The sequence below is a fragment of the Electrophorus electricus genome, chromosome 12, assembly GCF_013358815.1.
Source record: "Electrophorus electricus isolate fEleEle1 chromosome 12, fEleEle1.pri, whole genome shotgun sequence".
Taxonomy (NCBI): domain Eukaryota; kingdom Metazoa; phylum Chordata; class Actinopteri; order Gymnotiformes; family Gymnotidae; genus Electrophorus; species Electrophorus electricus.
The window spans coordinates 13,638,276-13,661,992 of NC_049546.1; the positions used below are offsets into that span (position 1 = coordinate 13,638,276).

Genomic DNA, 23,717 nt, shown 5'->3' on the forward strand with positions numbered 1-23,717 from the left:
TGCTGATACAGCTGAGGGGAATACCGAGCAGGCGAGTGCAGTAGCATGCGATTACGGCTCCCTCACTTTTAGGTGGATACTACTAGAAGATTATATGTGATGTTGTGAAGGATTTATGAGTATGTTAAATTTTAATATGAACATGCTTTTGGTATTGGGTAGGGAAGACTATAATATAAAATGAGAATAGGTATGATTTGCAATTCTGTGCAGTTTTGTATTGGTGTCTGTGTTGGGTATCAGCCATTTTCAGTGTACCTTTTAAAACATAATGCAAGAAACTATTATACTGATATTATAACCATATTATATAAAGATACTATACTGTAGTTGTTTTGTGGTTTATTTAAGTGTACATTATCGCTCTTGTTTTTAGTTAATAATTGCCATGCTGCATCTGAAATGTTAAAAAAAAAAGTTAGATGTTCTCACTCAGCAACAATGAAATATATATATATATATATATATATATATATATATATATATATATATATATATATATATATATATATAATTTATTTATTTATTTGTTATTTGTTTATTTATTTATTTTTAGGAAGACAGAGATTAATTGAGAGATTTCATAGTCCAAATAACAAAGTCAGTGTCTACATTAGATATCTGAGTGGTTTATACAGACCCAATAACCTAATTACTGCAATTCATCAAAATTACATGTACCCATTCTAATTTCACTCAATATAGATTTGAGTTTATTCCTTACAGTAGTGTATTGCAAATATACAAGACAGTGAGCCTTGAACTGGTTAAATGTTCTACATGATGATGTGTAAGGGTTTGCAATTCCATAATAATTGTATGTATATGCACTCAGATATGCTGTAGATTTTCCAACAAACTTTCTAAACTACAGTACACACAAAACAGGTGGAAATCCTGGTAAAAGGCTTAGAGCACCTACAGAGAAAAAGCTGGCCAGATTTACTTTTGCCCCAAACCACAGGAAGATACTGTTGCCTGAATCCCATCAGTGCAAATACCACAGGTCACATCACAAAACACTGCCCCAGGTCCAATGTGGAGTGTGTAAGATTGAGTTCACTGCATGTTTGGCAAGTGCATGTGTGCGTGTGCATACATGAACGCGTGCCCGCGCGCCTGCGTGTGTGTGTGTGTGTGTGTGTGTGTGTGTGTGTGTGTGTGTGTGTGTGTGTGTGTGTGTGTGTGTGTGTGTGTGTGTGTGTGCATGCATGCATATGTGATGATGTTAATGAGGCCATTGTGACCTGCCTCCCTGTAGCCTGGCTTCTCTGCACAGATATCCTGCTGCTTGCCTTGCCCAGCTCCCACCATCTGGTTGTTGGGCAGACCAGGAACCCCATCCATCATCCCACTCCCCTGCTGACACAGGGGGGAGCCACCCGCCCACGAGGCCCCCACTATTCAGAGAGCTCATGTGGTTATAGCCCCTGTCATTGGGCTTCTGGCTCATGCCTTTGATGTTAATAGTGACCCTTCATGCAGACAGTGAGAAAGCCGTGAGGAAGAGAGAGAACAACGGTCCAGGTTCGATCTCAGCCTTCCACATGCATGCAGGGTACCTGCACATGTTAGCAGGATTTGGCAACCTGAGCAGGAAGAGCCACAGAAAAGTGGTCATTAGAGCCAGGGGACTAGGTTACAGGGAGGCTGGAGTGCCTCTGACCCACTGATTTAATAGGATTCAACAGTTGCATCCCTGCTGAGGAGATTTTGTCTCTTTACTCTTTTCTCCCTTATGTTTCAAATATCAATAATAAGAGAGTGAGAGAGTCACAGAGAGGGAAAGAGAGAGAAATGAAGGAGAGAGTTAGAGAGAAAGAGAAAGAGCAGATTCTAAAGGGCATTATCCAATCTCATGTGTTACTATCTATTTGGCATTGGGGCTTGCTCTAATTGAACATGGAGATTCAGCTTTTTCTTCCTCTCCCCTAATAATAATTATGATGTCAAATGAGAGATGGCTCCTCCACACGCCTTTGGAATATTAAATGCCAGCGCTTTAAATGCATGTGCAGTGCAGGGCGAGGAGGTGGGGGGGAGGCTACTACCAGTAGTGCCGGTGAAGGTCGTTGCTATTTTTTTCTTTTCCTGTAACTAATCAGGCTAAAAGCTCTGCTTGTGAGGAAGTGTTCCACTTTTAATGGAATGCCTTTTACATTAAAGACACAGTGGAGGAATACACATGACCATGTCAGCTTCAATTTTTATTAAGACTTTTGGGTTATTGACGCCCATAAACATGGCTGCTTAAATTGCGCTGGTTTTATTAGTAGGATGCTAGTACACAGAGAGCCTATTAGCACATTATCTGCAAATACAGCAACTAAGATTAGCCCCATGCTAAGTATTAGCTCAGTATTACAGTTGGAAACACAAATATAATGAAACAATAGCATTCTAAAAGACTTTATGATCAAGTGTATCTACAAGTAGTGCTGCATGGTTGCCAGTCAGAACACTGAGGAACATCAGAAAGATAATTCAGGGTTACCTGAAGATTATTTTATGAGGATTTAATTAGAGCAATTATTCAGGTAGCAGCACCATAGCACATCATCAGAAAAAATAAAATAGCTGGGCAAAATGGGTGCTCTGGAAATTCACTCTGGAAACAAACTCATCCCCTTCTTTATGTCCTTAATGTTACAGACATGAGGCCTAAGTGAGTCCATTTGCTTTTAGTAGTTTGAAACCACTTAGCACTCCTCTACAAACAACTGAGCATCATTCCACCAGTAGTCTCATATCATATAAACATGATATTTTTATACTTCTAAAAGTAACAGTCTTGTGCTCATTCACTTCTTTAAAATGGGCGCAGACACATTGCCTTTCTTTCGAAATCATTATAGCATCATTGTCTTTCAGGCTGTCATGTTGATTTTCTAAATTGCTTCTTGTGTTATTAGGGGAGAGTAAAGCATCATGGTGTACTTAATTCATGACTCTAAATCATTGTATTATTCATCACATCATAGTTTCATTGGAAATTACATATAGTCGTGTTACAGGGTTGCAGGTTGTAGTCTATAACATTATGGCATTGGGTTGGTTTTATATGTGATATGTGCAGTTAATAATCCTGTTTGCCCACCATGACTCTCTTAAGATGATGACATTTTGATGCATCTGTAGTCAACCTTCATCCAGCTAATGTCAGGAGACGATTAAAAAAATTCCTAACAAAACAGCATGCCCTTGCACCAGTGGTATTTATAGGAAGATAGTATTGCTTTCGTACCTGAAGCCCCCCACAAGCCACGTCCCTACCCACATGCAGAGTTTGCAGTGCCAATTCTGAATCCAATGCCCCTGCAGGGCCTCAATTGATCTCATACCATTGTGCTTTTCAGTGGAGCCATTTTCATAGTCCAGGATATGTTGATCTCACCACTATATGATAAACATTGCAAACACATTTGTGGTTGAATGTGGTGTATGTTATGGTCGGCTTGTGAATAAAACACACAGTTGCATGCCTTTTGAAATATGTATCTGAAAATGATGTGCATGTTATATAACATTCAGATTAATCTCAATTACAAACAGAGTTCTGTAAAGATACAGTGCCGTTTTATCAGAACTGGCAAAGTGTACCATGAAAAACCATACTTTGTCACCCAGTCTTTGTGTTAATCCTCACTACCTTAAGGGTTGTAGCTGTGATGCAGCATGTCCACGCTAAAGTATATGGAAATTGGGATGATAACCATCTGCATCTGGAATGTGTGGACAAGAACAAGTACACATATCTGGTACACATACACACACACACACACACACACACACACACACACACACACTTGACAATCCTTGAGCTTTAAGGCTATATATTTCTGTTTGTTTGTTTTCTTATCTCTGGCACCATTAACGTTTTTGCATCTTTAATAGCAGGTACCCAATTTTTCAATACCACAGAGGAAAGCATATGAGTATGAGTATATGAGGCCACTGTCTGTATTTGACCTGTAGAGGCTTTAAAAGGCAGTATCCTTGACAATATCCCTGCTGTTGTCTTGTAAAAGAAATCCAAAGGACTGGAGCCAGAGCAAGTATTTGGAGCTTTAATGTGTAAGCATCATAACCACCTCCTGTCCCTACACAACATTGCCACAGGTACATGTCAACTAATATAACAGCTTAAGGGAAATGTAAACTGAGCATTTCCCATATAACCACTGGTTTAATTATTGAGTACTGAATATTATATTGTACTGAATGAAACCAGAGTCTTTTTTGGGCAGCCAAACTATAATCTCTGGCAATGACAACATCTGAATGGTCCAATCTCAGAGGTGTCAGTTTCTCTTTGAGCTGTGTTTCCATTAAATTATGTTGTTGTTTTTTTTCTTTTTACCTCTGTTTGCAGAGTATGCCTTCTGGCCTTGTCTCTCCCCATTCCCCTACTTCTCTTTTTCATCCAATGTTAATTTCCAAGCACGTCGATGTTTTCAATCGATCATGGCATTGCGGAAGAGGAGCCAGCGAGTAGCACTCCTAGCTGCTGTCCAGTGTGGTGCAGCAAGCCCAACAATCAAAGCGGGTGCATCCTGTCCATGTCTGATGTGAGGAGGCTCCCCCTCCTGCAGACCATTTCACATGCACCTTTCCACACTCGCTCATTTGAGCAGCCGTTTGGTCTGCAGGCCTGCAGCAACATAGTGGCGGGTTGAGGTAGACCAACAGGTCTACCTCAACCCGCCACTATGTTGCTGCAGGCCTGCAGACTAAGTCACATGTTACACATTCCCGTGAGCCCAAGGACCCTACTTGGAAGCAAGAACTGCGATCGATTTTGCACTGGGAACCCGTGGACACCAGGCACTGCGGCCAAAGGCCTGAAAAGGTGCACTGCTCCATGGTGCGGCGCTGCGGTTAAGTGGCTATAGTGGACAGAAAAGCTTGAGAGCAGCACCACAGCTGCTGTATGGAGTGCAGTTCGGGTATCCGCCTCCACAGGAATGAAGAGGTGACAGATTGCTGGCTGGTGGGAGTGTAGTTCATTCCGAGACCGCAACCGTTACTCTGAAGCCCACTTGCTGCAGCCATTCAAGCCTGGAAAACATAATACCTAGTGATTTGGCGGAGTGGAAGATGGACAGAGAGCAAAAGGGGGAGCACAAAGTGCTGAGAGAGGGACAGAGAGAGGGAGTAAGTCATGCAAGGTAGATACTGTACATTTTTACAAGGGTTCCCTAAACCGTGTCCTGGAATACCACTGCAATGTCCACTTTAGTGTTCTCCCATTTCTCACATGCCTGACTTCTCTCTAGTTAACAATTTGTCAGTGCACTGGAGCTGAATCATGTCTAGTATGAAATAGGTCTAAACTCTACATACCCCCTTGTAAACATGTAAAGATACTAAATCTGAATGTGAGAAGTGTGCTAGATTAGGTTCCAGGTTGAGGAATGAACACTCCAAATTAATTATTTGTTAAAAAAAAAGGTTCAGGCTTCTTTTCCATGCCTTGTAAGACAAGCAATGGAAGGCACATCAGTGGGGTGCACCTACAGATAGTCTAATCTTACAAAGATAAGTACACAGTGATGGATGGATCCCTGGGCTGGCTTCAGCTGCCATGGTCTGTGATTGGATTATGCTGCATTTTTTGGTTTGCAGGTCAAGTAGTTGCATATGCAAAAGGGGAGATGAGGGGAAATGTGTGCCATGTCCTTACAATTATGCCCCAGCTGTATTTATAGTGTGGTACTATTCTCTATCCTTGGTTATGTGCAATCAGTACATTTCTGGACTGTTCTGCGGTTATGAAATGGTGTGAATGTTATGTGCTAGAGTATTTCTCCCAGCATAACTTCCTTCTTTACAGCATGTTGCTCAAAGCCCACATTTAGTGCCCAGGGAGCTCAGATTCTGCAGCACACATTTCTGTCTTGTCTTTTATAGGGCAGTACAGTCGTCTATCGTTCTGCAGCCTCCTCTACATTTTCTTTCCCTTTCTCTTTCTTGCTCACTCCCTCTCCCTCTTTTGCCTGTCCCCTGTGAGAGCAAACCAGTGAAAAGCAGCCATTATGGCTGAATGCATGGTCGTCTGTGTTGCAAGCGAGGGTGCTGGCACTCCTCATTCCCCACCTGCACAGGAAGCCCAACAGAAAGAGTGTGACAGCTGAGTGCTCCATCCCTCCCCCTGCCCCCATCCCCCAATCTCAGTGCCCATGTCAACTAGCTCTTTGTCTCCACATCTGATAACATCAAACATGACCAAAATAAAACTGACCATTCCGGCATGCAGCCATGCCAATCAGCCTGATGAAAAGGCAGCTCCACTATCTCTATCCATGTGTTTCTGTTGCTGTACTGGGGAGCACACATGTTAATTTGAGAGTTGACAGGACTAGGTCAATTTGTGGTCTGTTTCATTAAGAGTTCATTAGGAGTAGAGGTACCTGCAGTTGGCATTATGAGCTCTCTGTGGATTCAGCTTGTCGCACACGTTAATGTTTTTTTCAACAGCCTTAAGGTTTCTTCAAACCTCTGCTTTTTCTATTTTGAACACTATTACAATTATATTGCTGCTTATTGCAATTGCAATATGGTTTGTACATGATGAAAGTACAATGGTGCAGCATTGATATGACATAGTTAAAGACTACATTTTCTTTACTAAAATGATTTATGTTTTTGGATCATATCAATGTCATGATTCATCAGAACACCCACAGTGCACTCGTCTGGAATGTCTGAGACTGGTTAAGATATGAACAGCACACCAGAAAGGAAAATAAATCATATTGCTCTTTTCTATCTTGCAGCGTTCTCTGATATCATCACTGCACGGGCTGATATTATGATAATGATTAACAAACGATTCTTGAACGGTCCTAGTCTCCAGCTGCCTAGGCCTGCTTCAGCCTCTCTCTGGCACTGCTTTCTTCTCTACTGATTGCACCGTCCACTGCAGCTTGAATCATGTTGTCTTCTTCCCGCAGAGCTACAGCTGGAGACATGGGCTTCAGTGCTCTGTCTCTGCTTTCAAATTCTCACAGAAGATTCTGTTTATCTCTCTCTCTCTGCCTCATACTCACTCACATTCTTTCTTTCTTTCATTCGCTGTCTGTCTCTCTCTCTCTCTCTCTCTCTCTCTCTCTCTTTCTCCTCTCTCTTGTTTCCCTCCTCAGCACTGCTATACAAATTACCCAAGCCTTTCTCTGGTCATCCTATTTTCACTCAAGGGCTCTTTAGGGCACCTCACCTAGCTAAGGAATGATATCTCTTTCCCATTATTGGCTAGTGCTTATGATTTCAGAATATTCACAGACAATGATCCTCCTATTCCCTCTGACAATCTCTCAACCAGATGAAAATAATTAGAGTGGGGATGGAAAAAGATGTGTTTTTCATCGCTAACCATTACAAATCAAAAACACGCCAGTGTCTTGAGCTATGGCTTTCTGTGGTGCACATGGTAGACAAAACTGAGTCATGGCAGGCAGCTCTGATGTGTTGTGACCTGCAGAGTGTATACCATCTGGACCATTAGAAGTCATTATAAAACCTAACACAGGGGCAGTTTGTTTTCGTTGCATACACACATCACTCAGCCCAAGATTAATGGTCTGTTAAGGGGTGGTGGTGGGTGCTCTGTCTGAGCATAATTTGATCTCAAATGGAATAACTTTAAAACATGCTGAATTGCAAAAACTATATAAAAAGCCAGTACCATACCTGGCTGAAAAATCTTAAATCTTTAACCCTCAAACATGCAATACTGCTGAGGATTTCTGGCTTGAGGGAGGAGATAAAGCTTTAATAATTAAATATGTGGATTGTTTTGGTGCAGTACACCAAGGAAAATCTATTGCATTGCATAATGCCTCAGAAACCAAAATGAACTTACATTAAAGAAAGATTCATATCACTTCTTTGGTCCCAGTTGGAATTTTTTCTGGAACTCATGCAGTTTGTGTAATCTGCCCAGATAAGACCATCAACTGCTATTTTAGAAAAATGATTTAACACCAGTTAAATGCAATTTGGCTTTGTATCTATATATGCAAGCACAGGTTTTGTCTGAGTACATTAGCAGGGACTTTTATACAACATGTTTGCACACTGTGCCATTAGATATGGACTTTTTGTCCTCATACATTTGTTTATCAGACACAAGCTGCATGGGAAAGCCTCAGATCTGCAGCTGTACTCTCCCTGAGCATCCTGGGACTCCTCCGAATTGGTAAAGGCTTCATTAGCTGTGACCGGCACCATTGCGGAAGGAACATCTGTTTGCTAACTGCTAGTGTCGTTACCCAGCCTCCTCCGTCTGCGTTATTGCCGGCATGGTCCCTTGTCTGTTAATAGAATCCTCGTTAGGCGGCTGCTTCTTGATGAGGAACAGTGCAAGTGCATGGCGTCACACTCCCTCCGGTGTCTATTAAGGTGGGCAGGCAGAATTATGCTTTTCCTCCCTGGACTGGCTAAGTTCACCTTGGAACTCTGTGCGTGTGTGTGTGTGTGTGTGTGTGTGTGTGTGTGTGTGTGCGCGCGCATGCACCCACTTGCGTCTTTCTGACCCTTCTGTGGAGTTTTGCTAGCTTAGTGAGCTTAGTGGTGCATGTGCTAGCATTGATTCTCTACTATTAGGTATCAAGTCGCATGGCAGCTCTAATTTAAAGGTAATAGGCTCTGACCAGAAACAACACTTGTGCCTTTTACTCCTTTTACTCCTTGGCGATGAGAAGGTTAGAGCTTTTTTGTTTTTTGTTTATTTATGTTTTTGTGGGTTTTTTTGGTGGGGGGGGGGAGTGTAGTAACAACAGGCAAGCAGAGGACGGGGCCACTGAAACACTCTGTCAAGCAGCGCCAGGAACCTAGGCAAAGTCAATTTCTCAGTGTCAGAACTAATAAAGCTCTGATGCAAATTGAGCAAAAAAAGGGTACTCGGAATGTGCAATCTCAACACGGCCAGATCACTGGCATATTGTGGCTGTTCAGCTTGTCACTGGAGGGGGGGAAATGTTTTGGGCAGAAATAACAAGAGGTTGAACAGTGAACAGCACTATGAAAAGCAATTAGACTTATTACATACATACCAGGCCCAGTTGTCAGTGGTGCAGTCATGCAGTTTCAGGTGGATAATCATTACAGTTAGATAGAGGCAAGTGGTTGTTTTTTAAAGAGCAGTTCTCTTAAAGTGTACATTAGATGTGAATCATGAGAGTATGCTCACCTGCCCATACCTTTATGTAGTACAAGATGTGTTCGGCATAGTGAATTTCCACATCAGTGCCTCTCCCTCTCTCTGTCTTTCTCTTTTCACAAGGATGTTCAACACCAATGTGAGTGCTTATTCCCCAGAGATGGGCACATTCTCCACCCCTGCCTGTATGCAGACACCTGGGAAATCTACACTGCTACAGCTGTGTGCCCACTAGCTGGCATAAACATAGATGGAGGAAGGGAATGATGAGGAAAAAAAACACACCAAAGCTCATATCAGGTGTGTGTTTGTCGAACGGGGGCAGGGGACAAAGAAAGTTCCAGCCCTTTTTTTCACCACCCTCCTCCATCATCTAGAATGAATAGGCAACTATTGAATGTCCACCATATTCCCCTTAGTGTGGATTAGACTCACAAAAAAGCACACAGATGCTTCCAGCTCTGAACTCAAACTCAGCTGCGTGTAATTTGTGGTGAAACACCAGACTACTGTTACTGAGTTCATAATATGTCATTGAAGCCATCAAGCTAACACAGCTTTACAATCTGTCTCTTAAGATTTGACAAACAAAAGAGTCTGCCACAATTTGCTTCTTTAGAATATTGGTTGTGCCCTGCTGCCTCAAGGTATAGCTGTGACATGCTGGGGCTGAACAAGCCGCAAAATACGACATGGTATCTAGAGGTATCAGAACTGTCAACATAGATTTGCTCTCTGACTTAAAATACTAACAACAAAAACAAGCAATACATGAGTAAAGCAATAAATGTGTATTGAATGTCCATCACCTTGTCACACTGGGTCTGATTAACTCTGTGACTGAAATTAAAATTAGAGACCATTAGCTCGTCAACATGTTTTCCCAGTGTGTATATGGTTGGAATTGACTGTTCTTTAAAACATTGAAGATAATTACTACATTTGCTTTAGCACAGTAGGTATCCCTATCACAAAGAAAGTTCTGGCAACTGCTAAGACCCATGAGCAGTGTTGATGTACAAAGCATATCTCATATTTCTTTATAGGGAACTTAGTCAAAGATCCTCATTGCACTGTGTGGGATTTCATGGAAATCAGAGGAGTACTTAGTCAAAGGGATTTGTGCATGGGATTATTGTTTTATTATTATTGGTTTTATAACCATTCAGTGTATGAAAGGTAGGCTGTCTATGGCATTGTTTAGTTACTGTCATAAACCCTAGATATGCAAGCTGATGCTAAAAAGTCATGATTGATCATCATCGCTTGCCTACTTGTTTTTTCTGCCTATACGTTGACAGCACAGGGGTGGAGTGTTACACCCCTTGGTGGATTAACCAATCAGAACAAACTAATACTTTTTTAGTCCTGCTCTCTATGGTTCCTCCTAGCCTCCTGTGCTCAACTGTAGTTCTTAGAGTGGGAGGAGAAAATTACCTGTTTAAATGAGCTTACCAGGCCCAGAGAAAGATGAGCTCATTTTGTGGACTGCATTGTTATTTGAGTTATCATCTATGCATGACTTCTTAGGTTTCTATGGAAATATGTGCAAATAAAGCCTTTTAAGTGTCTGGACCCATGCACTTCACACCTCTGTTGCTAACACCCCTATCATCACTCAGTTTGGCCAGCATGTTCTTCCAGGTCAGATTCGGCATCCTGCTCAAGGTGAGCATATCCTTTTGTTAGATCCTTTTTCTGTCTGTATATTACAGAATAATTATCACTATGTAATTTCCCCATTGTGACCCATTACTGAACACCACTTGTTCCCAATTTCACAAGCAAAAAAAAAAAAAAGCTGTGTGTATAATTAATATACATCTTAATATCAATTTTATCATTCAAATACTCCTGGAAATGAACAAATATGGGGTATCATTTTATTTATATAAGGCAAATTGCCTATATAAGGCAATTTGGTCTTTTATATTTTCCTTTTTTTAATGTTCCAAGTCAGTGCTTTTAAGCATATGGTTGCATGTGGTTTAGAAGTTAACTGGGGACTGGTTGGAGAGAACGTGTCCAGAAGTAGGTTGATTGGAGGTTTTGGAGTTTTTTTGTCCCTTCACCTGCCCTGGCTGATGTAATTGTGGGAGAGGCAGTGTGTGGGCCCCAGCATGACTGCTTTGGATATAAGAAAATGTCAAAGCTTGACACATCATCACTTTAAGGAGATTTTGGATTTGTGCTGTCTCCCCATTAGTCTCTTTCCTCTCTGACTAGAGATGTTTGATCATATCTGCAGAATATTCTAATAAAATAATGCTACTGCATATGGTCAAAATGCTGTATTCATTGTTATTGTTGCAAACAAAATGATGATTGTGATATTGTTTACAATAGAGTTCCCTTGGTATGATGTAATAAATATTAGTCTGCATATTTTTGAACAGAACAACAAAACACCCACACAACACTCATCTGGTATGAGATTGGTTAGGATGTCCACAGCACACAATACAAAACTGTGAGTTATCAGAGGATGTTTGCATGTCACATGCCTTCTGCAGTAAAAGTATTTGCAATGGCATCTTTGCCATTTTTAGCAAATGATGTTATGCATTTTTTATATCACTTTGAGAATGTGAAGCAATATATGCAAGGATGTGTCCTGATACAGCAAAATATCCAATAAAAGGTATCTGATTTTTTTTTTTTTAAAGTCATCAGTATATGCAAAACAGTCTAAATCGATTAAAATTTCATTGCTTTCTTTAAAGAGATCAACCCATTTTCTGACCTGGACCAGATTGCTGGAGCTTTTTTTTTTTTTTTTTTTTTTTTGCATGGCAACATGGGCCAAGTTTCCACTGGCAGCTTGATCACGTGCTTCAAGTCAGGGGGTCAGTGTTTCTGCATGGCCCAAGATTTTGTCTGTGGCGCTGTGTGCATGTGCCATATGTCATGTGAACATACTGCATATGGCTTTGTTTGTGAGGGGTCTGAACAGGCCAGTGAAATTGGACATAAGAAACGTGTTGTACTGCATGGTGTATTTTTGCTCTGAGAGTGCAGATGGCTAGTAACCTACCATTCGATTGCATCACGGAAATGTCACACAACACTGCATTGCTGTCCCTGTTTAGCCTTGGACAGCTTTGCCTTCAAGTAAAGTAGCACTTATATATTTGAATAAATAGAAAAATTCTCAGTAGCTTGTACTGAGCAAGGAATGAGTGAAAAACAAATGGGTGTAGCCACACAAATTTGACAAAATGAAAAATCATGACTCATTTCAAAACATGAAAATGCTTGTGTGTATGTGTGTGTGTGTGTGTGTGTGTGTGAGAGAGAGAGAGAGAGAGAAGAGAGAGAGAGAGAGAGAGAGACAGATGGAGATTTTTGCTTTTTTGCTTATTTTATTCATGCACAGCTGCATAAAATACAATGCCTGTTCTAGATCAGAGAACTATGATTTTCTATGGGAACATTAATACAGAACTTCCCTCACATCTGAACTATAGAGGTACCCATTCACTAGATTCACTCTTTTGTTGTGTAACTCCATCAGTGGCATTTTATTCATCTTCACACATGGAGTGTTCTGTTCCTGCTTTTCCTTTACAATCATGGGTAGCCTGTCAAAGTATTTATTGGTTGTTGGTAGCAATTATGGATTTCAGCGCAATAAACCTATAAATCTGCATCAGTTGTTTTGCAATTATTAAGGGTTGAGCTGAGGGCAGCAAACTGTATTTGCATCTGTGATTAGGACACTACCATGACATAGCTGACATGCTGAATCAGAGCTTGAGCAGCTCCTGTTCTGAGCTCTGCATTACATATATCTGAGTGACAGACTAGGCAAGAAGGAGCGTGACGCACGACCATAGAAGCACACGGCCCTGAAGTTTACCGTTCAGGAGCCTGACTCACTCACACACGCAATTTTGCCGCAGTGCCACAAGCACAGAGGCCAGCAGTGGCCTCGCCTCTGCCTTTGCGGTTCACGTCTGGTCTTTAATGCACCCGCATGAATAAAAGCAGTGGGCTTCTATTTCAGGCCCGCTTTTTGAATTAGTGTGCACGTGCTCACTGTCCTCCTGCAGGGTTTGCTCTAGTGGTGGATGCAGCCTGAAAAGTGGCCTTGGATGCAGCCATCGATGCCCTTGGGCCAGCGCCATTGATGTGGGCCTCAAAGGGAGTCAAACATTTACCTGTTAATGCTTGTGCAAACATTGGTGTAAGGTCAGTATTGGTACTCTGTTCCCATAATGTGCATACAAGGAGGATGGCTTTTTTCTATTTTTAGGTAGGGGCAAAAAGAATCCTGTCGGGAGAAGGGGTTGGCAGATTTCAGTGATGTCCTGGGAGATATTCTGAGCATGTCTTTCTGCTTGCTCCTTTCCTTTTCTTTCCTGGAATAATGTGTTGTGGGACAGCTATTCAGAACTGTGGGGGAGCAGGAGTGCTGTGCACAGTGCCTGCAGTGGGTTTGGTGCCTAATGAGGAGAGCTTGGTTGGGGGGGATGTTGGTGAAGAAGAATGAGAGAAAGAGAGGGGGTGAGAGAAAGGGAAAGATAGAGAGATTGGTAAAGGAGAGTGAAAGACAGAGTTAGGGTGAGAAAAAGAGAGAGAGAGAGAAAGAGAGAGAGAGAGAGAGAGTATGCATATCACAGCAATGGCCCAAAGGTATTTCTTTGCATGTCATAGCGTAAGAGTAGGATTCAGTCTGCCTGAAGATTGTTTGCCATTTAATCAATGGATCTGCATGTGTACAACTATGTGTGGTGTGTGTACATGTGTATATTTATGTGTGCATGTGTATGTGTGTAGGGCTGTGGGTGGGTGTATTGTTTATTGCCGCCCCCTCCCCACATCCATTTCTCTCTCTCTCTCTCTTAGCATTCGGAACACCATGTACACTCTTGGACTGTTGGTTTCTGAGATCCCCCTCAGGGTGTCGGTCTGCTTCTGATAATTTGTCTGTCACAAATTTAACTGCCTCATCCACACGAGCTCCCAGCAGCTAAAACTGTGCCTCAGCCATCCCATCTGGTTGTTAGTGTCAAAGTTTGGCCAAGAATAGAAAATGTTCCATCTCTACACATTTCATGGTTGAAATGCCTGTATTAGTCTGAGACTGTATATTTCCCCTACACGCAAGTCAGATTACAAATTTGATTAATGCTTTTCAGAGTATGCCACATTTCAATTAAGTTTTCAAGGCCCATCCCCCATGATTGGGTTGTTTTGAAGTTTTGACTGATTTGTACAAAAATAGAAAAGAGACTGGGTTGTCTAGAACATTCTCCTGGTTGCAAGTTCACTCTGTGTTTGGTTGATTTCTATTTGCCCTCAAAATAACTGTCCTGAATATAATGCAAACTAATCAATTCTAATCTGTACACTGGAGTGAACCCATTTGGCTGCGATGTGTGGGGACGAGGAATCAGAAAAAAACACTTTAATGGGTGTTGCATCTAATGAGATTAGCGGAGAGGCTTACTCAGACATGGCATTGAGAAAAACAGCGATAACCCAATAATAACTCATTATTCCTCCCATATCTGAATCGAGTTACAGCTCTCTGGCATCTTGTGTTGGTGTAAAGAGTTGCTGTGTGCGACGGTGTCTATGTTGTTATTATCACGATGTGGAGAGGAAGGGAGAGCATGGTGTCGCGCCTAAAAACGTAATGCTAGCAATGTTTGGATGGGCTCTGTAAGAGGCCCGGAGTGTTGTCTCGTGCAGACATGCCAGCATGCACAAGGCAGTGGGACGTCCCCTAGACAGAGCAGGAGGAGGGGAGTGGAAGGAGAGGAGAAGGAGGGAAGGAAATAAGATCAGTCTCAAACAGGGAGACAGACAGGGCATCGGAAACAGCAGTAAAAGAGACACTGTGACTGAGGGAGGGAGGGAGAGGCAAAGCTAAGCAGAGTGTCCAAGAGTAATGGAGTAAAGAGTAAAGAGTGTGCGGCTTTTGTGGCAAGACCAAAGGGAAGGGAATGAAGCAAGAAAAGAAAGGAGATGTAAAGGATGGAGAAGAGGAAGACAAGGAGGCCAAGCAGGATCCCAAGTGGGAACTGCATAGAGGGAGAGATGTGAAGATGGAGTAGGCAAGAGTGAGGCAGAGTGGGAGGCATTCAAATGGGGGGAGCACTGGTGGCTGATGCACTACAGCTGTGTGGGCAGAGCAGAGGCCCAGTGCGCCTGATGGGCACTTCTAGAGTGCACACTATCAACTTGCACGACATCATAAGGTGATTAGCAGAAGGTATTGCTTTTGTCCCATCCAGGAGACACATCAATTCAACGGCCTAGAGCTGTCGATCAGGGTCAGTCTTAACCACCCCTGTTCTCCTTGATGACTAAGGACTTATCTATGACCGAGCTCTCTTGCTCTCCCTTTCTTTCCCTCTTTTTCTCCCCCCCACCCTCCATCTCTTTTTGAGTCTCTCTCTGTTCTCTTGTTCCATTACCCAAGGCTGCTCCTCTCATAGGACCACTTTATGGAAACTACTCTTGCTTTCTCTCACAGATGCTTCGGGGAGGCCTAAGAAGCATGTAGGTTCTCTAAATGACCATTAGTACAGAAGCCAACTAGTCAACTCATTGTCTATAGGCGTAAGTGTGTCTGAAATAAGAAATAACCTAACCTTTGGTGCTTAACTGGAGCAACTAATTAATATGCTGCTGTACGTTTGGTTAGATACCTGCACTGTTGGCCTCATTGGTGACCTCAGTCCTGATATGAACCATGGACCTGTGGCTAGACACCTCCAGGGAACCACCATTATAATCATGAATCTATGCTAGGATCTTTAAACAGACTATATATATATATATATATATATATATATACACACTCACACAATCACACACACAATATTTGCAGTAACTACAATATTTGACCATAGTGCAGTGACATAATTTGTAGGTTGTTGCCTGAAATTAATTCACTTGTTATTCAAAGAAATTCTCTAATAGAAATTAGTGAAATGAGAGTGGTACCACTCCAGAATGGTACCTCCACCACTGTCATTTGCAAGCAGCAGGAGCAGGGAGAGGGTGGTAACCGACATGCACTCAGACGTGTAAGAAGCGTAGCAACGAAGCCTTCTGATGCCACGTTTCATTGTTTATGATCCATCACATTAACGGAGTGAAACAGCATCAGGCTCAACATAATCCCCGAGCTCCTTTAACAGGCCGACTGCATCTGGAAGGTTTGAGTGGAGTGTGATATTCTATAACTCGAGTAACAGGGGGGTTTGGGGATGTGGGGGTGGAGAAAGAGAATGCTATTTGCTTTATGTGATTGCAAAGAAATCGATTTACAGCCATTCTACTGTCTAATCTGTAGTGTCTTTATATTGCAGGGGAAGCAAGGACATTGCAGTGTGTCTGAAATCGTGCCCAGCCCTAGAGACAATTTGCTGCATAATAGGAGCTCCTCTGCTGCTGTCTTAGAAAAAGTGAACACAACACCACCTGAGTTTGCTGATAGCCTGCCCCTAGCATGAGTTGTTGCCATGTATGTCTTGGCTATAGAGATGACAGTGTCTGAGTCATATAAACAAGCAAAGATGAAGAAGGATTTGCTCTGGTGGGAAATCTCCCCTGCACAAATGGCCCTGTTGCATCAAGGGTACCCTTTCTTAATGCAACACCATCATAGCTACATGTCTACAGTGTTTTAAATCTAGACAGTTTTTAAAACTATATCATTTTAAAACAGAACCAGAGAATAGGGGCAGCATGAGAAAGAGAGAAAAGCACTGGTAATGACATGGCAGGCAAGATGAAAGACAGCCCCTCCACGGGATCCCCGCACTTCACGCCTGCCAGCGAGACCTGAGGGATTTAGCAGCCATACCGGGCAGACAGCTCAGGAGAGCAAGCCCTGAGCACAGCCAGGCTAAAAAGCCCTAATCAGCAGGGAGGCTGCTCGAGTGTGCACGAGAATGCGCGTGAGTGTGCATGTGTGCTCAGAGCAGCCAGCAGAGGCTGGGGTGAAGCTTATGAAGCTGAGAGCTCCTGCAGCTTTCTGAGGAGGAGTGACAGGTCTGCTCCAGTTCTACCAGTTTGCTGGTGTGCCACTGCTTTTTTTAGCTGCCTACCCAAACTCAGCCTCATAGAGCTGTATGTGTGTAGTCACATGCATGGATTAGTGTTGCCACAAGCATATCATAAAGGAACTCGCATTATTCTGTTGTAAATAGATTACATTTTTTAACCACATGACAACAATACGTGTTAGTGTTAACACAGAAGTGTTAAAATGTAAAAGCTTTCCCTCATGCCGATTGCTCCAATGAAGAACAAATCAGGTTGTGAATCTCCTCTGTCACAAATCTCTTGTGTCTTGTCCCTTTAAATGGTGGGATGTAAGTGTTGGGGTGTATGTTTTTGTCAGCTGTGCATGCTCTGCTCAAGAAGCCATGATGTGGTGCTACTCATGATGCAAGGTCACTGTTTAATACCTGTAATGAATTATCCCCACTTTCATCCAATCGGAGCATCTGTTAACTAGTGTCTTGAGAGGGGGCAAGTGGTTGAGGTTGACAGATCCTAGTGAAGCAGGTGCATTTTAGCTGGGTTAAATGAGTGATTACCTCCCAGCTCCTATCATAATTCATCCTGACCTCAATCTCCCATCAGAGATGCTGTCTGATGGATAGGCTTGTGGTTCAGGCGCCATGGCGCATTTCTCACACATAGTTTTATAGAGTCCCTGCTATCTGTCATTTGTTCAATGCAAACAGATTCGATAACATGGACAACAACAGTCCATGTCTCTGAAACACCGCAGTGATGCCGTTGTACATGGTGAAGACTCATTTGCTCAGTTTTTTTAGCCAGTGCACTCTCTTGAGTTAAGTGGCTGGTCAGAAAGAAAAAAGAAAAAGAAAGGTTTTATGATAAGGAGAATTATGTAGGTAGGTGCAATGAAAAGCACAATTTGCATTATTTCAAGAACAATTCCTCAATCAGTAGGTAATTTGCCTCTGCTGTGCCCTAGCAAGGTGACCCTGCACCTGAAATAATTACTTCGATCAATCAGTGAGTCAGTGAGGCAGTGTGACGCCCACCGTCCTCCACAGCTCTGCCGAAACAGCCCAGGATGGCGGTTGATGGGGCACAGAAAGGTTTTTTTTTTTCTTTTATAATTCAGTGCAACATGCCACAGTCAAATCAAAGATCTTTCATTGCACGATGCTCATTTGAGCAGGGCTGTAGGCAGCAGACAAAGCTGTGGTAAAAAGGGTAAGGTCAGAGACAGGGTGGTCATCTTTCATCTCACTGCCACCCCACTAATGCTTGGGAGAGTAGATGATACCTTCGACATCTGCTCGCCTCATGGCAGGAGTCTGGCCACTGTCCTACCGACGGCTTCAGTTTCAGTCATGTAACTACTCCATGTAGTAGAGTTGACCCCAGTCTCTCTCTCTCTCTGTCTCTCTCTCTGTCTCTCTCTCTCTCTCTCTCTCTCTCTGTCTCTATCTTTCTACACATCTGCATACACACAGGCACAAACGCCATCACTGAGCCAACCCCCACAGATTGTACATTGTGTTTCAGGAGTCTCAGCAGCATATTACAGCTGTGACCTGTTGTGACTGAAAAGTATATATTGTATAAAAGACTCCATGTACCAGAGTATTGGAGTATGCAAGCTCTATGATTGCACCTGTTCTTTCATTCTCTTCCACTGGGCCTGTAAAAAGTTATCTTTGAGAAAATGAGGATGCCTAAGTGGTCAGTAAACTTTTTCAGTGTTCACTGGGGACCCATGGAGCATGCAGGGCTGCTGATCAATTGTGCAATCAGGTAGGAGATTGCCCTGAGGAGGTTGAGCCACTAAGTCTTTAAGAAACTCAGTCTAAAAAGAAGAAAGGAGTCTTGTACCTTTGCAGCAGCAAAGGAGCTCTTCATATCAGAGCCTGACCTAATCTCCTATCAGAACCCAAGCATTCCAGTGCATGTGGGACTATATCTGTATATAATTTCCCAGGTATGCAGAGCTGTCGTATAGCAGTGCTGCAAGCACACATACATGCCAGTTCACTTTTGTATTTATAGTCTCCCAGTAGCGTTGTGTGTGAGGAAGAATGTGGGGAGTTGACTCTAGCTCCATTTGCTGTGGTGCGATTACTGTGCAAGGAATGCTGGGTAGTGGCTCAGAGCAGCCATTAAAGTAGGATGGAGGCTTGACCCTTTATTGGAGCATGCAAGCAGGTACTCGCAGCAGGCACATCTGGCACACTACACTGTCGTGTGCCTACGCTGGGAGCCGAGGCCTCTTTGTTGAAGGGATGGAGTGGGCGTGGGCATTGTGATGGAAAGAGTTAGATGCAGATCTCAGCCACTTAGTGGCTGAGTAATCAGAGGTTTCAAGCAAGATCTGCAAACTTCAAAGTGACATGTCCACCTGTGGTGTACATGTAGGATATATTTGAGGCATGTAGCTTGGTTTGCATAACTGCACACACACTTGCATGCACACACTAAATCTTTTTTTGACAAATATGTTGAAGAGAATCATAGTAGTAAATATGAGCATAGTGGGAGATGGAAAAAATGCATCTTATATAAATAAAGGTACTTTTGTAGGTGGCCATATGTTTTTAGTTGGGGGTTAAAATGGGGGTTATCTGAGCTTGAGGCTGAGGTTTAAAAAGGTTGGTGAATTCTTAACTTAGTGCACAAAATGAAATAATATGAGTTATTATATCATCTTTGCAATCACTTGTGCAGACATTCAGTCTTTCATTTTTACTTTCAAGTGATTAGTCATCGAAATGTCTTCACTCCAGAAATACCAGTTTAACACATAGTCAAAAGAGATATTTGCAGTGTGATTTGAGGTTTTCTTTTTCTCTCCTTCTCACAGGCCTGTTCCATCGTGCCATTATTCAAAGTGGTTCGGCACTTTCCAGCTGGGCTGTTAACTACCAACCAGTGAAGTACACACGATTGCTGGCTGAGAAGGTGGGCTGCAATGTGCTGGACACAATGGACATGGTGCACTGCCTGCGCAAGAAAAACGCTCGCGAGCTGGTGGAGCAGGACATCCAGCCAGCACGTTACCATGTGGCGTTCGGGCCCGTCATCGATGGCGATGTGATCCCAGACGACCCTGAGATCCTCATGGAGCAGGGCGAGTTTCTCAACTATGACATCATGTTGGGTGTGAACCAGGGCGAAGGCCTGCGCTTTGTTGAGAATGTTGTGGACTCAGAGGATGGAGTGTCAGGCAATGACTTTGACTTCTCCGTCTCTGACTTTGTGGACAGCCTGTATGGGTACCCGGAAGGTAAGGACACACTGCGGGAGACCATAAAGTTCATGTACACGGACTGGGCGGACCGTGACAACCCTGAGACACGGCGCAAGACCCTGGTTGCACTCTTCACTGACCACCAGTGGGTGGAGCCTTCAGTGGTGACGGCGGACTTGCATGCCCGCTACGGCTCGCCCACCTACTTCTATGCCTTCTATCACCATTGCCAGAGCCTGATGAAGCCTGCATGGTCAGATGCAGCACATGGAGATGAGGTGCCCTATGTCTTTGGTATTCCCATGATTGGACCCACTGACCTGTTCCCCTGCAACTTCTCCAAGAATGACGTCATGCTCAGCGCTGTGGTCATGACCTACTGGACAAATTTTGCAAAGACAGGGTAAGTGCCAGTGCTCAGAAGGAACACACTGAACCAAACAGCCAATTTGGCTAGTGTTAAAGTGGGTTGGTATGTTGTAGAGGTCACTGGTAGAGAACACAAATAGGAACCAAAAACCAGATGACATCGATTATTGAATCTGTTTGTGTGTGTGTGTGTGTGTGTGTGTGTGTGTGTGTGTGTGTGTGTGTGTGTGTGTGTGTGTGTGCGTGCGTGCAAGTTTATGCTGTGCATGTTAGGAAGTGTGTGGAAAAGTGCAGAGCATGAATGGAACAAGGGGCACAAACAGAAACTTACTAGGGAAAACGTATCACATTCTGGCCCAGTGAGGAATTGATCACCGTTCCTCTCCACAGTCGATCATTGGCTGCATGGCTGACTTGATTTTTTTTCTTTTTTTTTTTTTTTTTTTTCTTCCTTGGCTCGATTTTTTTTCCCAGAGCACAAAACTTTATGGATTTGTATGAGGAAGGCTTGTAATCAGGTCTAACAACACAAATCTAATTTGACGACCACTGTAGCTAGTGAAAAATTGATTGCTCATGCCTCTCCTTCTGTAAATTTTGCTGTTTGCCATTCACAATAAACTGACATTGCCTGACATTTATTAATCATACCCTATCTTCTGAGAGAACCCAAAAAGCTTAGTGAGAAATATGACAGAATAGAAATGCTATTAGAACTTTAGTTTCTGCCGGGTTACCAAAAACTCCAGACAAACATCTATCTGGGAAAAATCAGACAGTTACTCTATATTTTTTATAAGAATTTAAGATGCTGAATATGAGGACAACATCTTGAGCAATATATTTTCATAGGAATAGACCGTCTGTGTCCGCCATAGATGGCACTGGACTTGACTTGAACTTCACAAAGATGATTTACCCTTGAACTTGACCCATTCATCCTATTAACCATTTGGTACAATCCATCCCTGGAAATCTACAGAGAGGATGCCTATGTGACATAAGCAGGGCTTTCCTATAAAACCAACCTCACCCAATGGCCTCCTTATAAATCAGCTAGCCTTTCCAGCATGAGTATCTGTCTGGCACAAGTGGAATGCACCAGCTTTTGGAAGTTAAGGGCATTAGCTGGAGTTATCCCTTTTGCTGTGGCATTGTGGTTTGGGAAGATTATATGTGGTATAAGAGTGGGCAACTGAGCTTATAGCACACTGAGGATTAGATGCCAGGATAATGGAGAAGTTTGAGAGCTGTTCAAAGTATAATTTAGCACAGCTGTGGTGAAGGACTGTACAACTGAACAGGTAGTGAGAAGACAGAATAAATTCCTGTCTTTAGTGCAGAAACAAACCAACTCACAATGAGATCAGCCTCTGTTTCATCTATTTATGGATGCCCCGTCTTGCACCATGACGCCATTTGGGCAGCACCTCCCACTCTCAAGTGGATAGCCATGTTTTAATGCCACCACTGTAAACAGAGGCATGCCCTCCACAGTTGGTTCATAATAAGATGATCAGATCACAGTCAGTGCTCTCACTCTAAGGGAGAAATATGTACTATATTATGTCAAGGCCAAGCCAGATTATGTCAACATGTGTCATGTCCCAATGCTAAATTCCACTTTATGCTTCATGCACACCTGCTTTTTGAGTCATTGCAATAGTAAAAGAGCATGAAATTTTCCATTTGCAGTAGACGGTGCCATGTTTAACAGATGACCAGAGAATGGAAAGTAACATATAGACCCAGCAGAGGTGATTTTTTTTTTTGTATCCTTGATAAAATAAAAATCTATAAAATTATATACACAATAAATTTCACTAATTTAATCAGATAGGCAATATTTTTTCTCTGTTTATAATTCAGCCATGCAGTGCTCGTAGATGTTTCCTCTCACATCATCTTGGTCTTTTTTTGTTTCTTGATTAGCTTGTTTGGCTGAGAATTACGTGAATTCCACTATTCTTGTGCAGGTTAACATGCTTTTTTACCACTTCAGTTTAACCAAAATGACCAAATGATTTATATTAGATTTAAGTGCTTACATCATGTATGTCTTGGCCTTAATATTTCAGCAGTTTGACTCCAACATAGGTTAGTTATTTATTAATTTAAATATTCTTGGAAAATGGAATTATCATGGGTTTGCCTTACTGAAAATTCAATTACCAATTCCTTCTCTTAAGCATTAAATCTCACATCCTTTTCCTGTCTTGTCTAAAATCAAATCAAATCAAATAAAAATTTATTTATTTAGCTCTTTTTACAAGATGTCACAATGCAGCTTTATAAATGTCCAAGTCCAAACCCACAGTAAGCAAGCCAAGGGCAACAGTGGCAAGGAAAATCTCTCTAGCGCATGAGGAAGAAACCTTGAGAGGAACCAAGACTCAAAGGGGGTGCCCATTCTCCTTTGGCTGACAATGGTCAACACAATAATAACAATTTAAGGAGAAAAATAAATTTAAAAATTTAAAAAATAAGCAATTAATGTTTAGTCCAGCTTTTTTGAGGTCCTAGTCTTGTCTCAAGGTGTGCATGTGTACAAGACCCATCCTGCCAGAAAACGTCCATTAAGGGCTATGGAGAAGTAGTTGGCTAGGATGATGGTGTGGTGGTGTGGTAGGAGTAGCCATGGCAGCTGAGACGGGATGAGGCTCAGTAACATTATGACATCAACCTCATAATGTAAGATTTATTAGTGTTGGGGCAGAAAAGAAATGAGGTTGGTAAAACCTAAAAGCCTGAACCTACAACCTAAAAGTCATTGCTGAATCTTAATCAGCATATTTTTTCAGCTATTACAGCCCAACAAAGAGGAAAACGCACTAAAATATCAGTTGACCCCATTACACAAGCTGGCACATTCTTTCCCAGGCCCGGTGCTAATTACACACCTCGTCATCTGGCTTTCACACGGTGCCACTCCCATTGGTTTGAAGGGGTTCAATTTGTATA

At 42.5% G+C, this 23,717-nt stretch overlaps 1 protein-coding gene across 4 annotated transcripts in view; it reads left to right on the plus strand.

Moving 5' to 3' along the window:
• Positions 1 to 23,717, plus strand: part of nlgn3a (neuroligin 3a) — a 102,715-nt gene that overhangs the window by 73,311 nt on the left and 5,687 nt on the right. For all 4 annotated transcript variants that reach the window (XM_027008642.2, XM_027008643.2, XM_027008645.2 and 1 more), the window contains one exon: positions 20,001 to 20,790. In XM_027008642.2, coding sequence (XP_026864443.1) covers positions 20,001 to 20,790 — 790 coding nt within the window. The remainder of the gene's footprint in view (positions 1 to 20,000; positions 20,791 to 23,717) is intronic.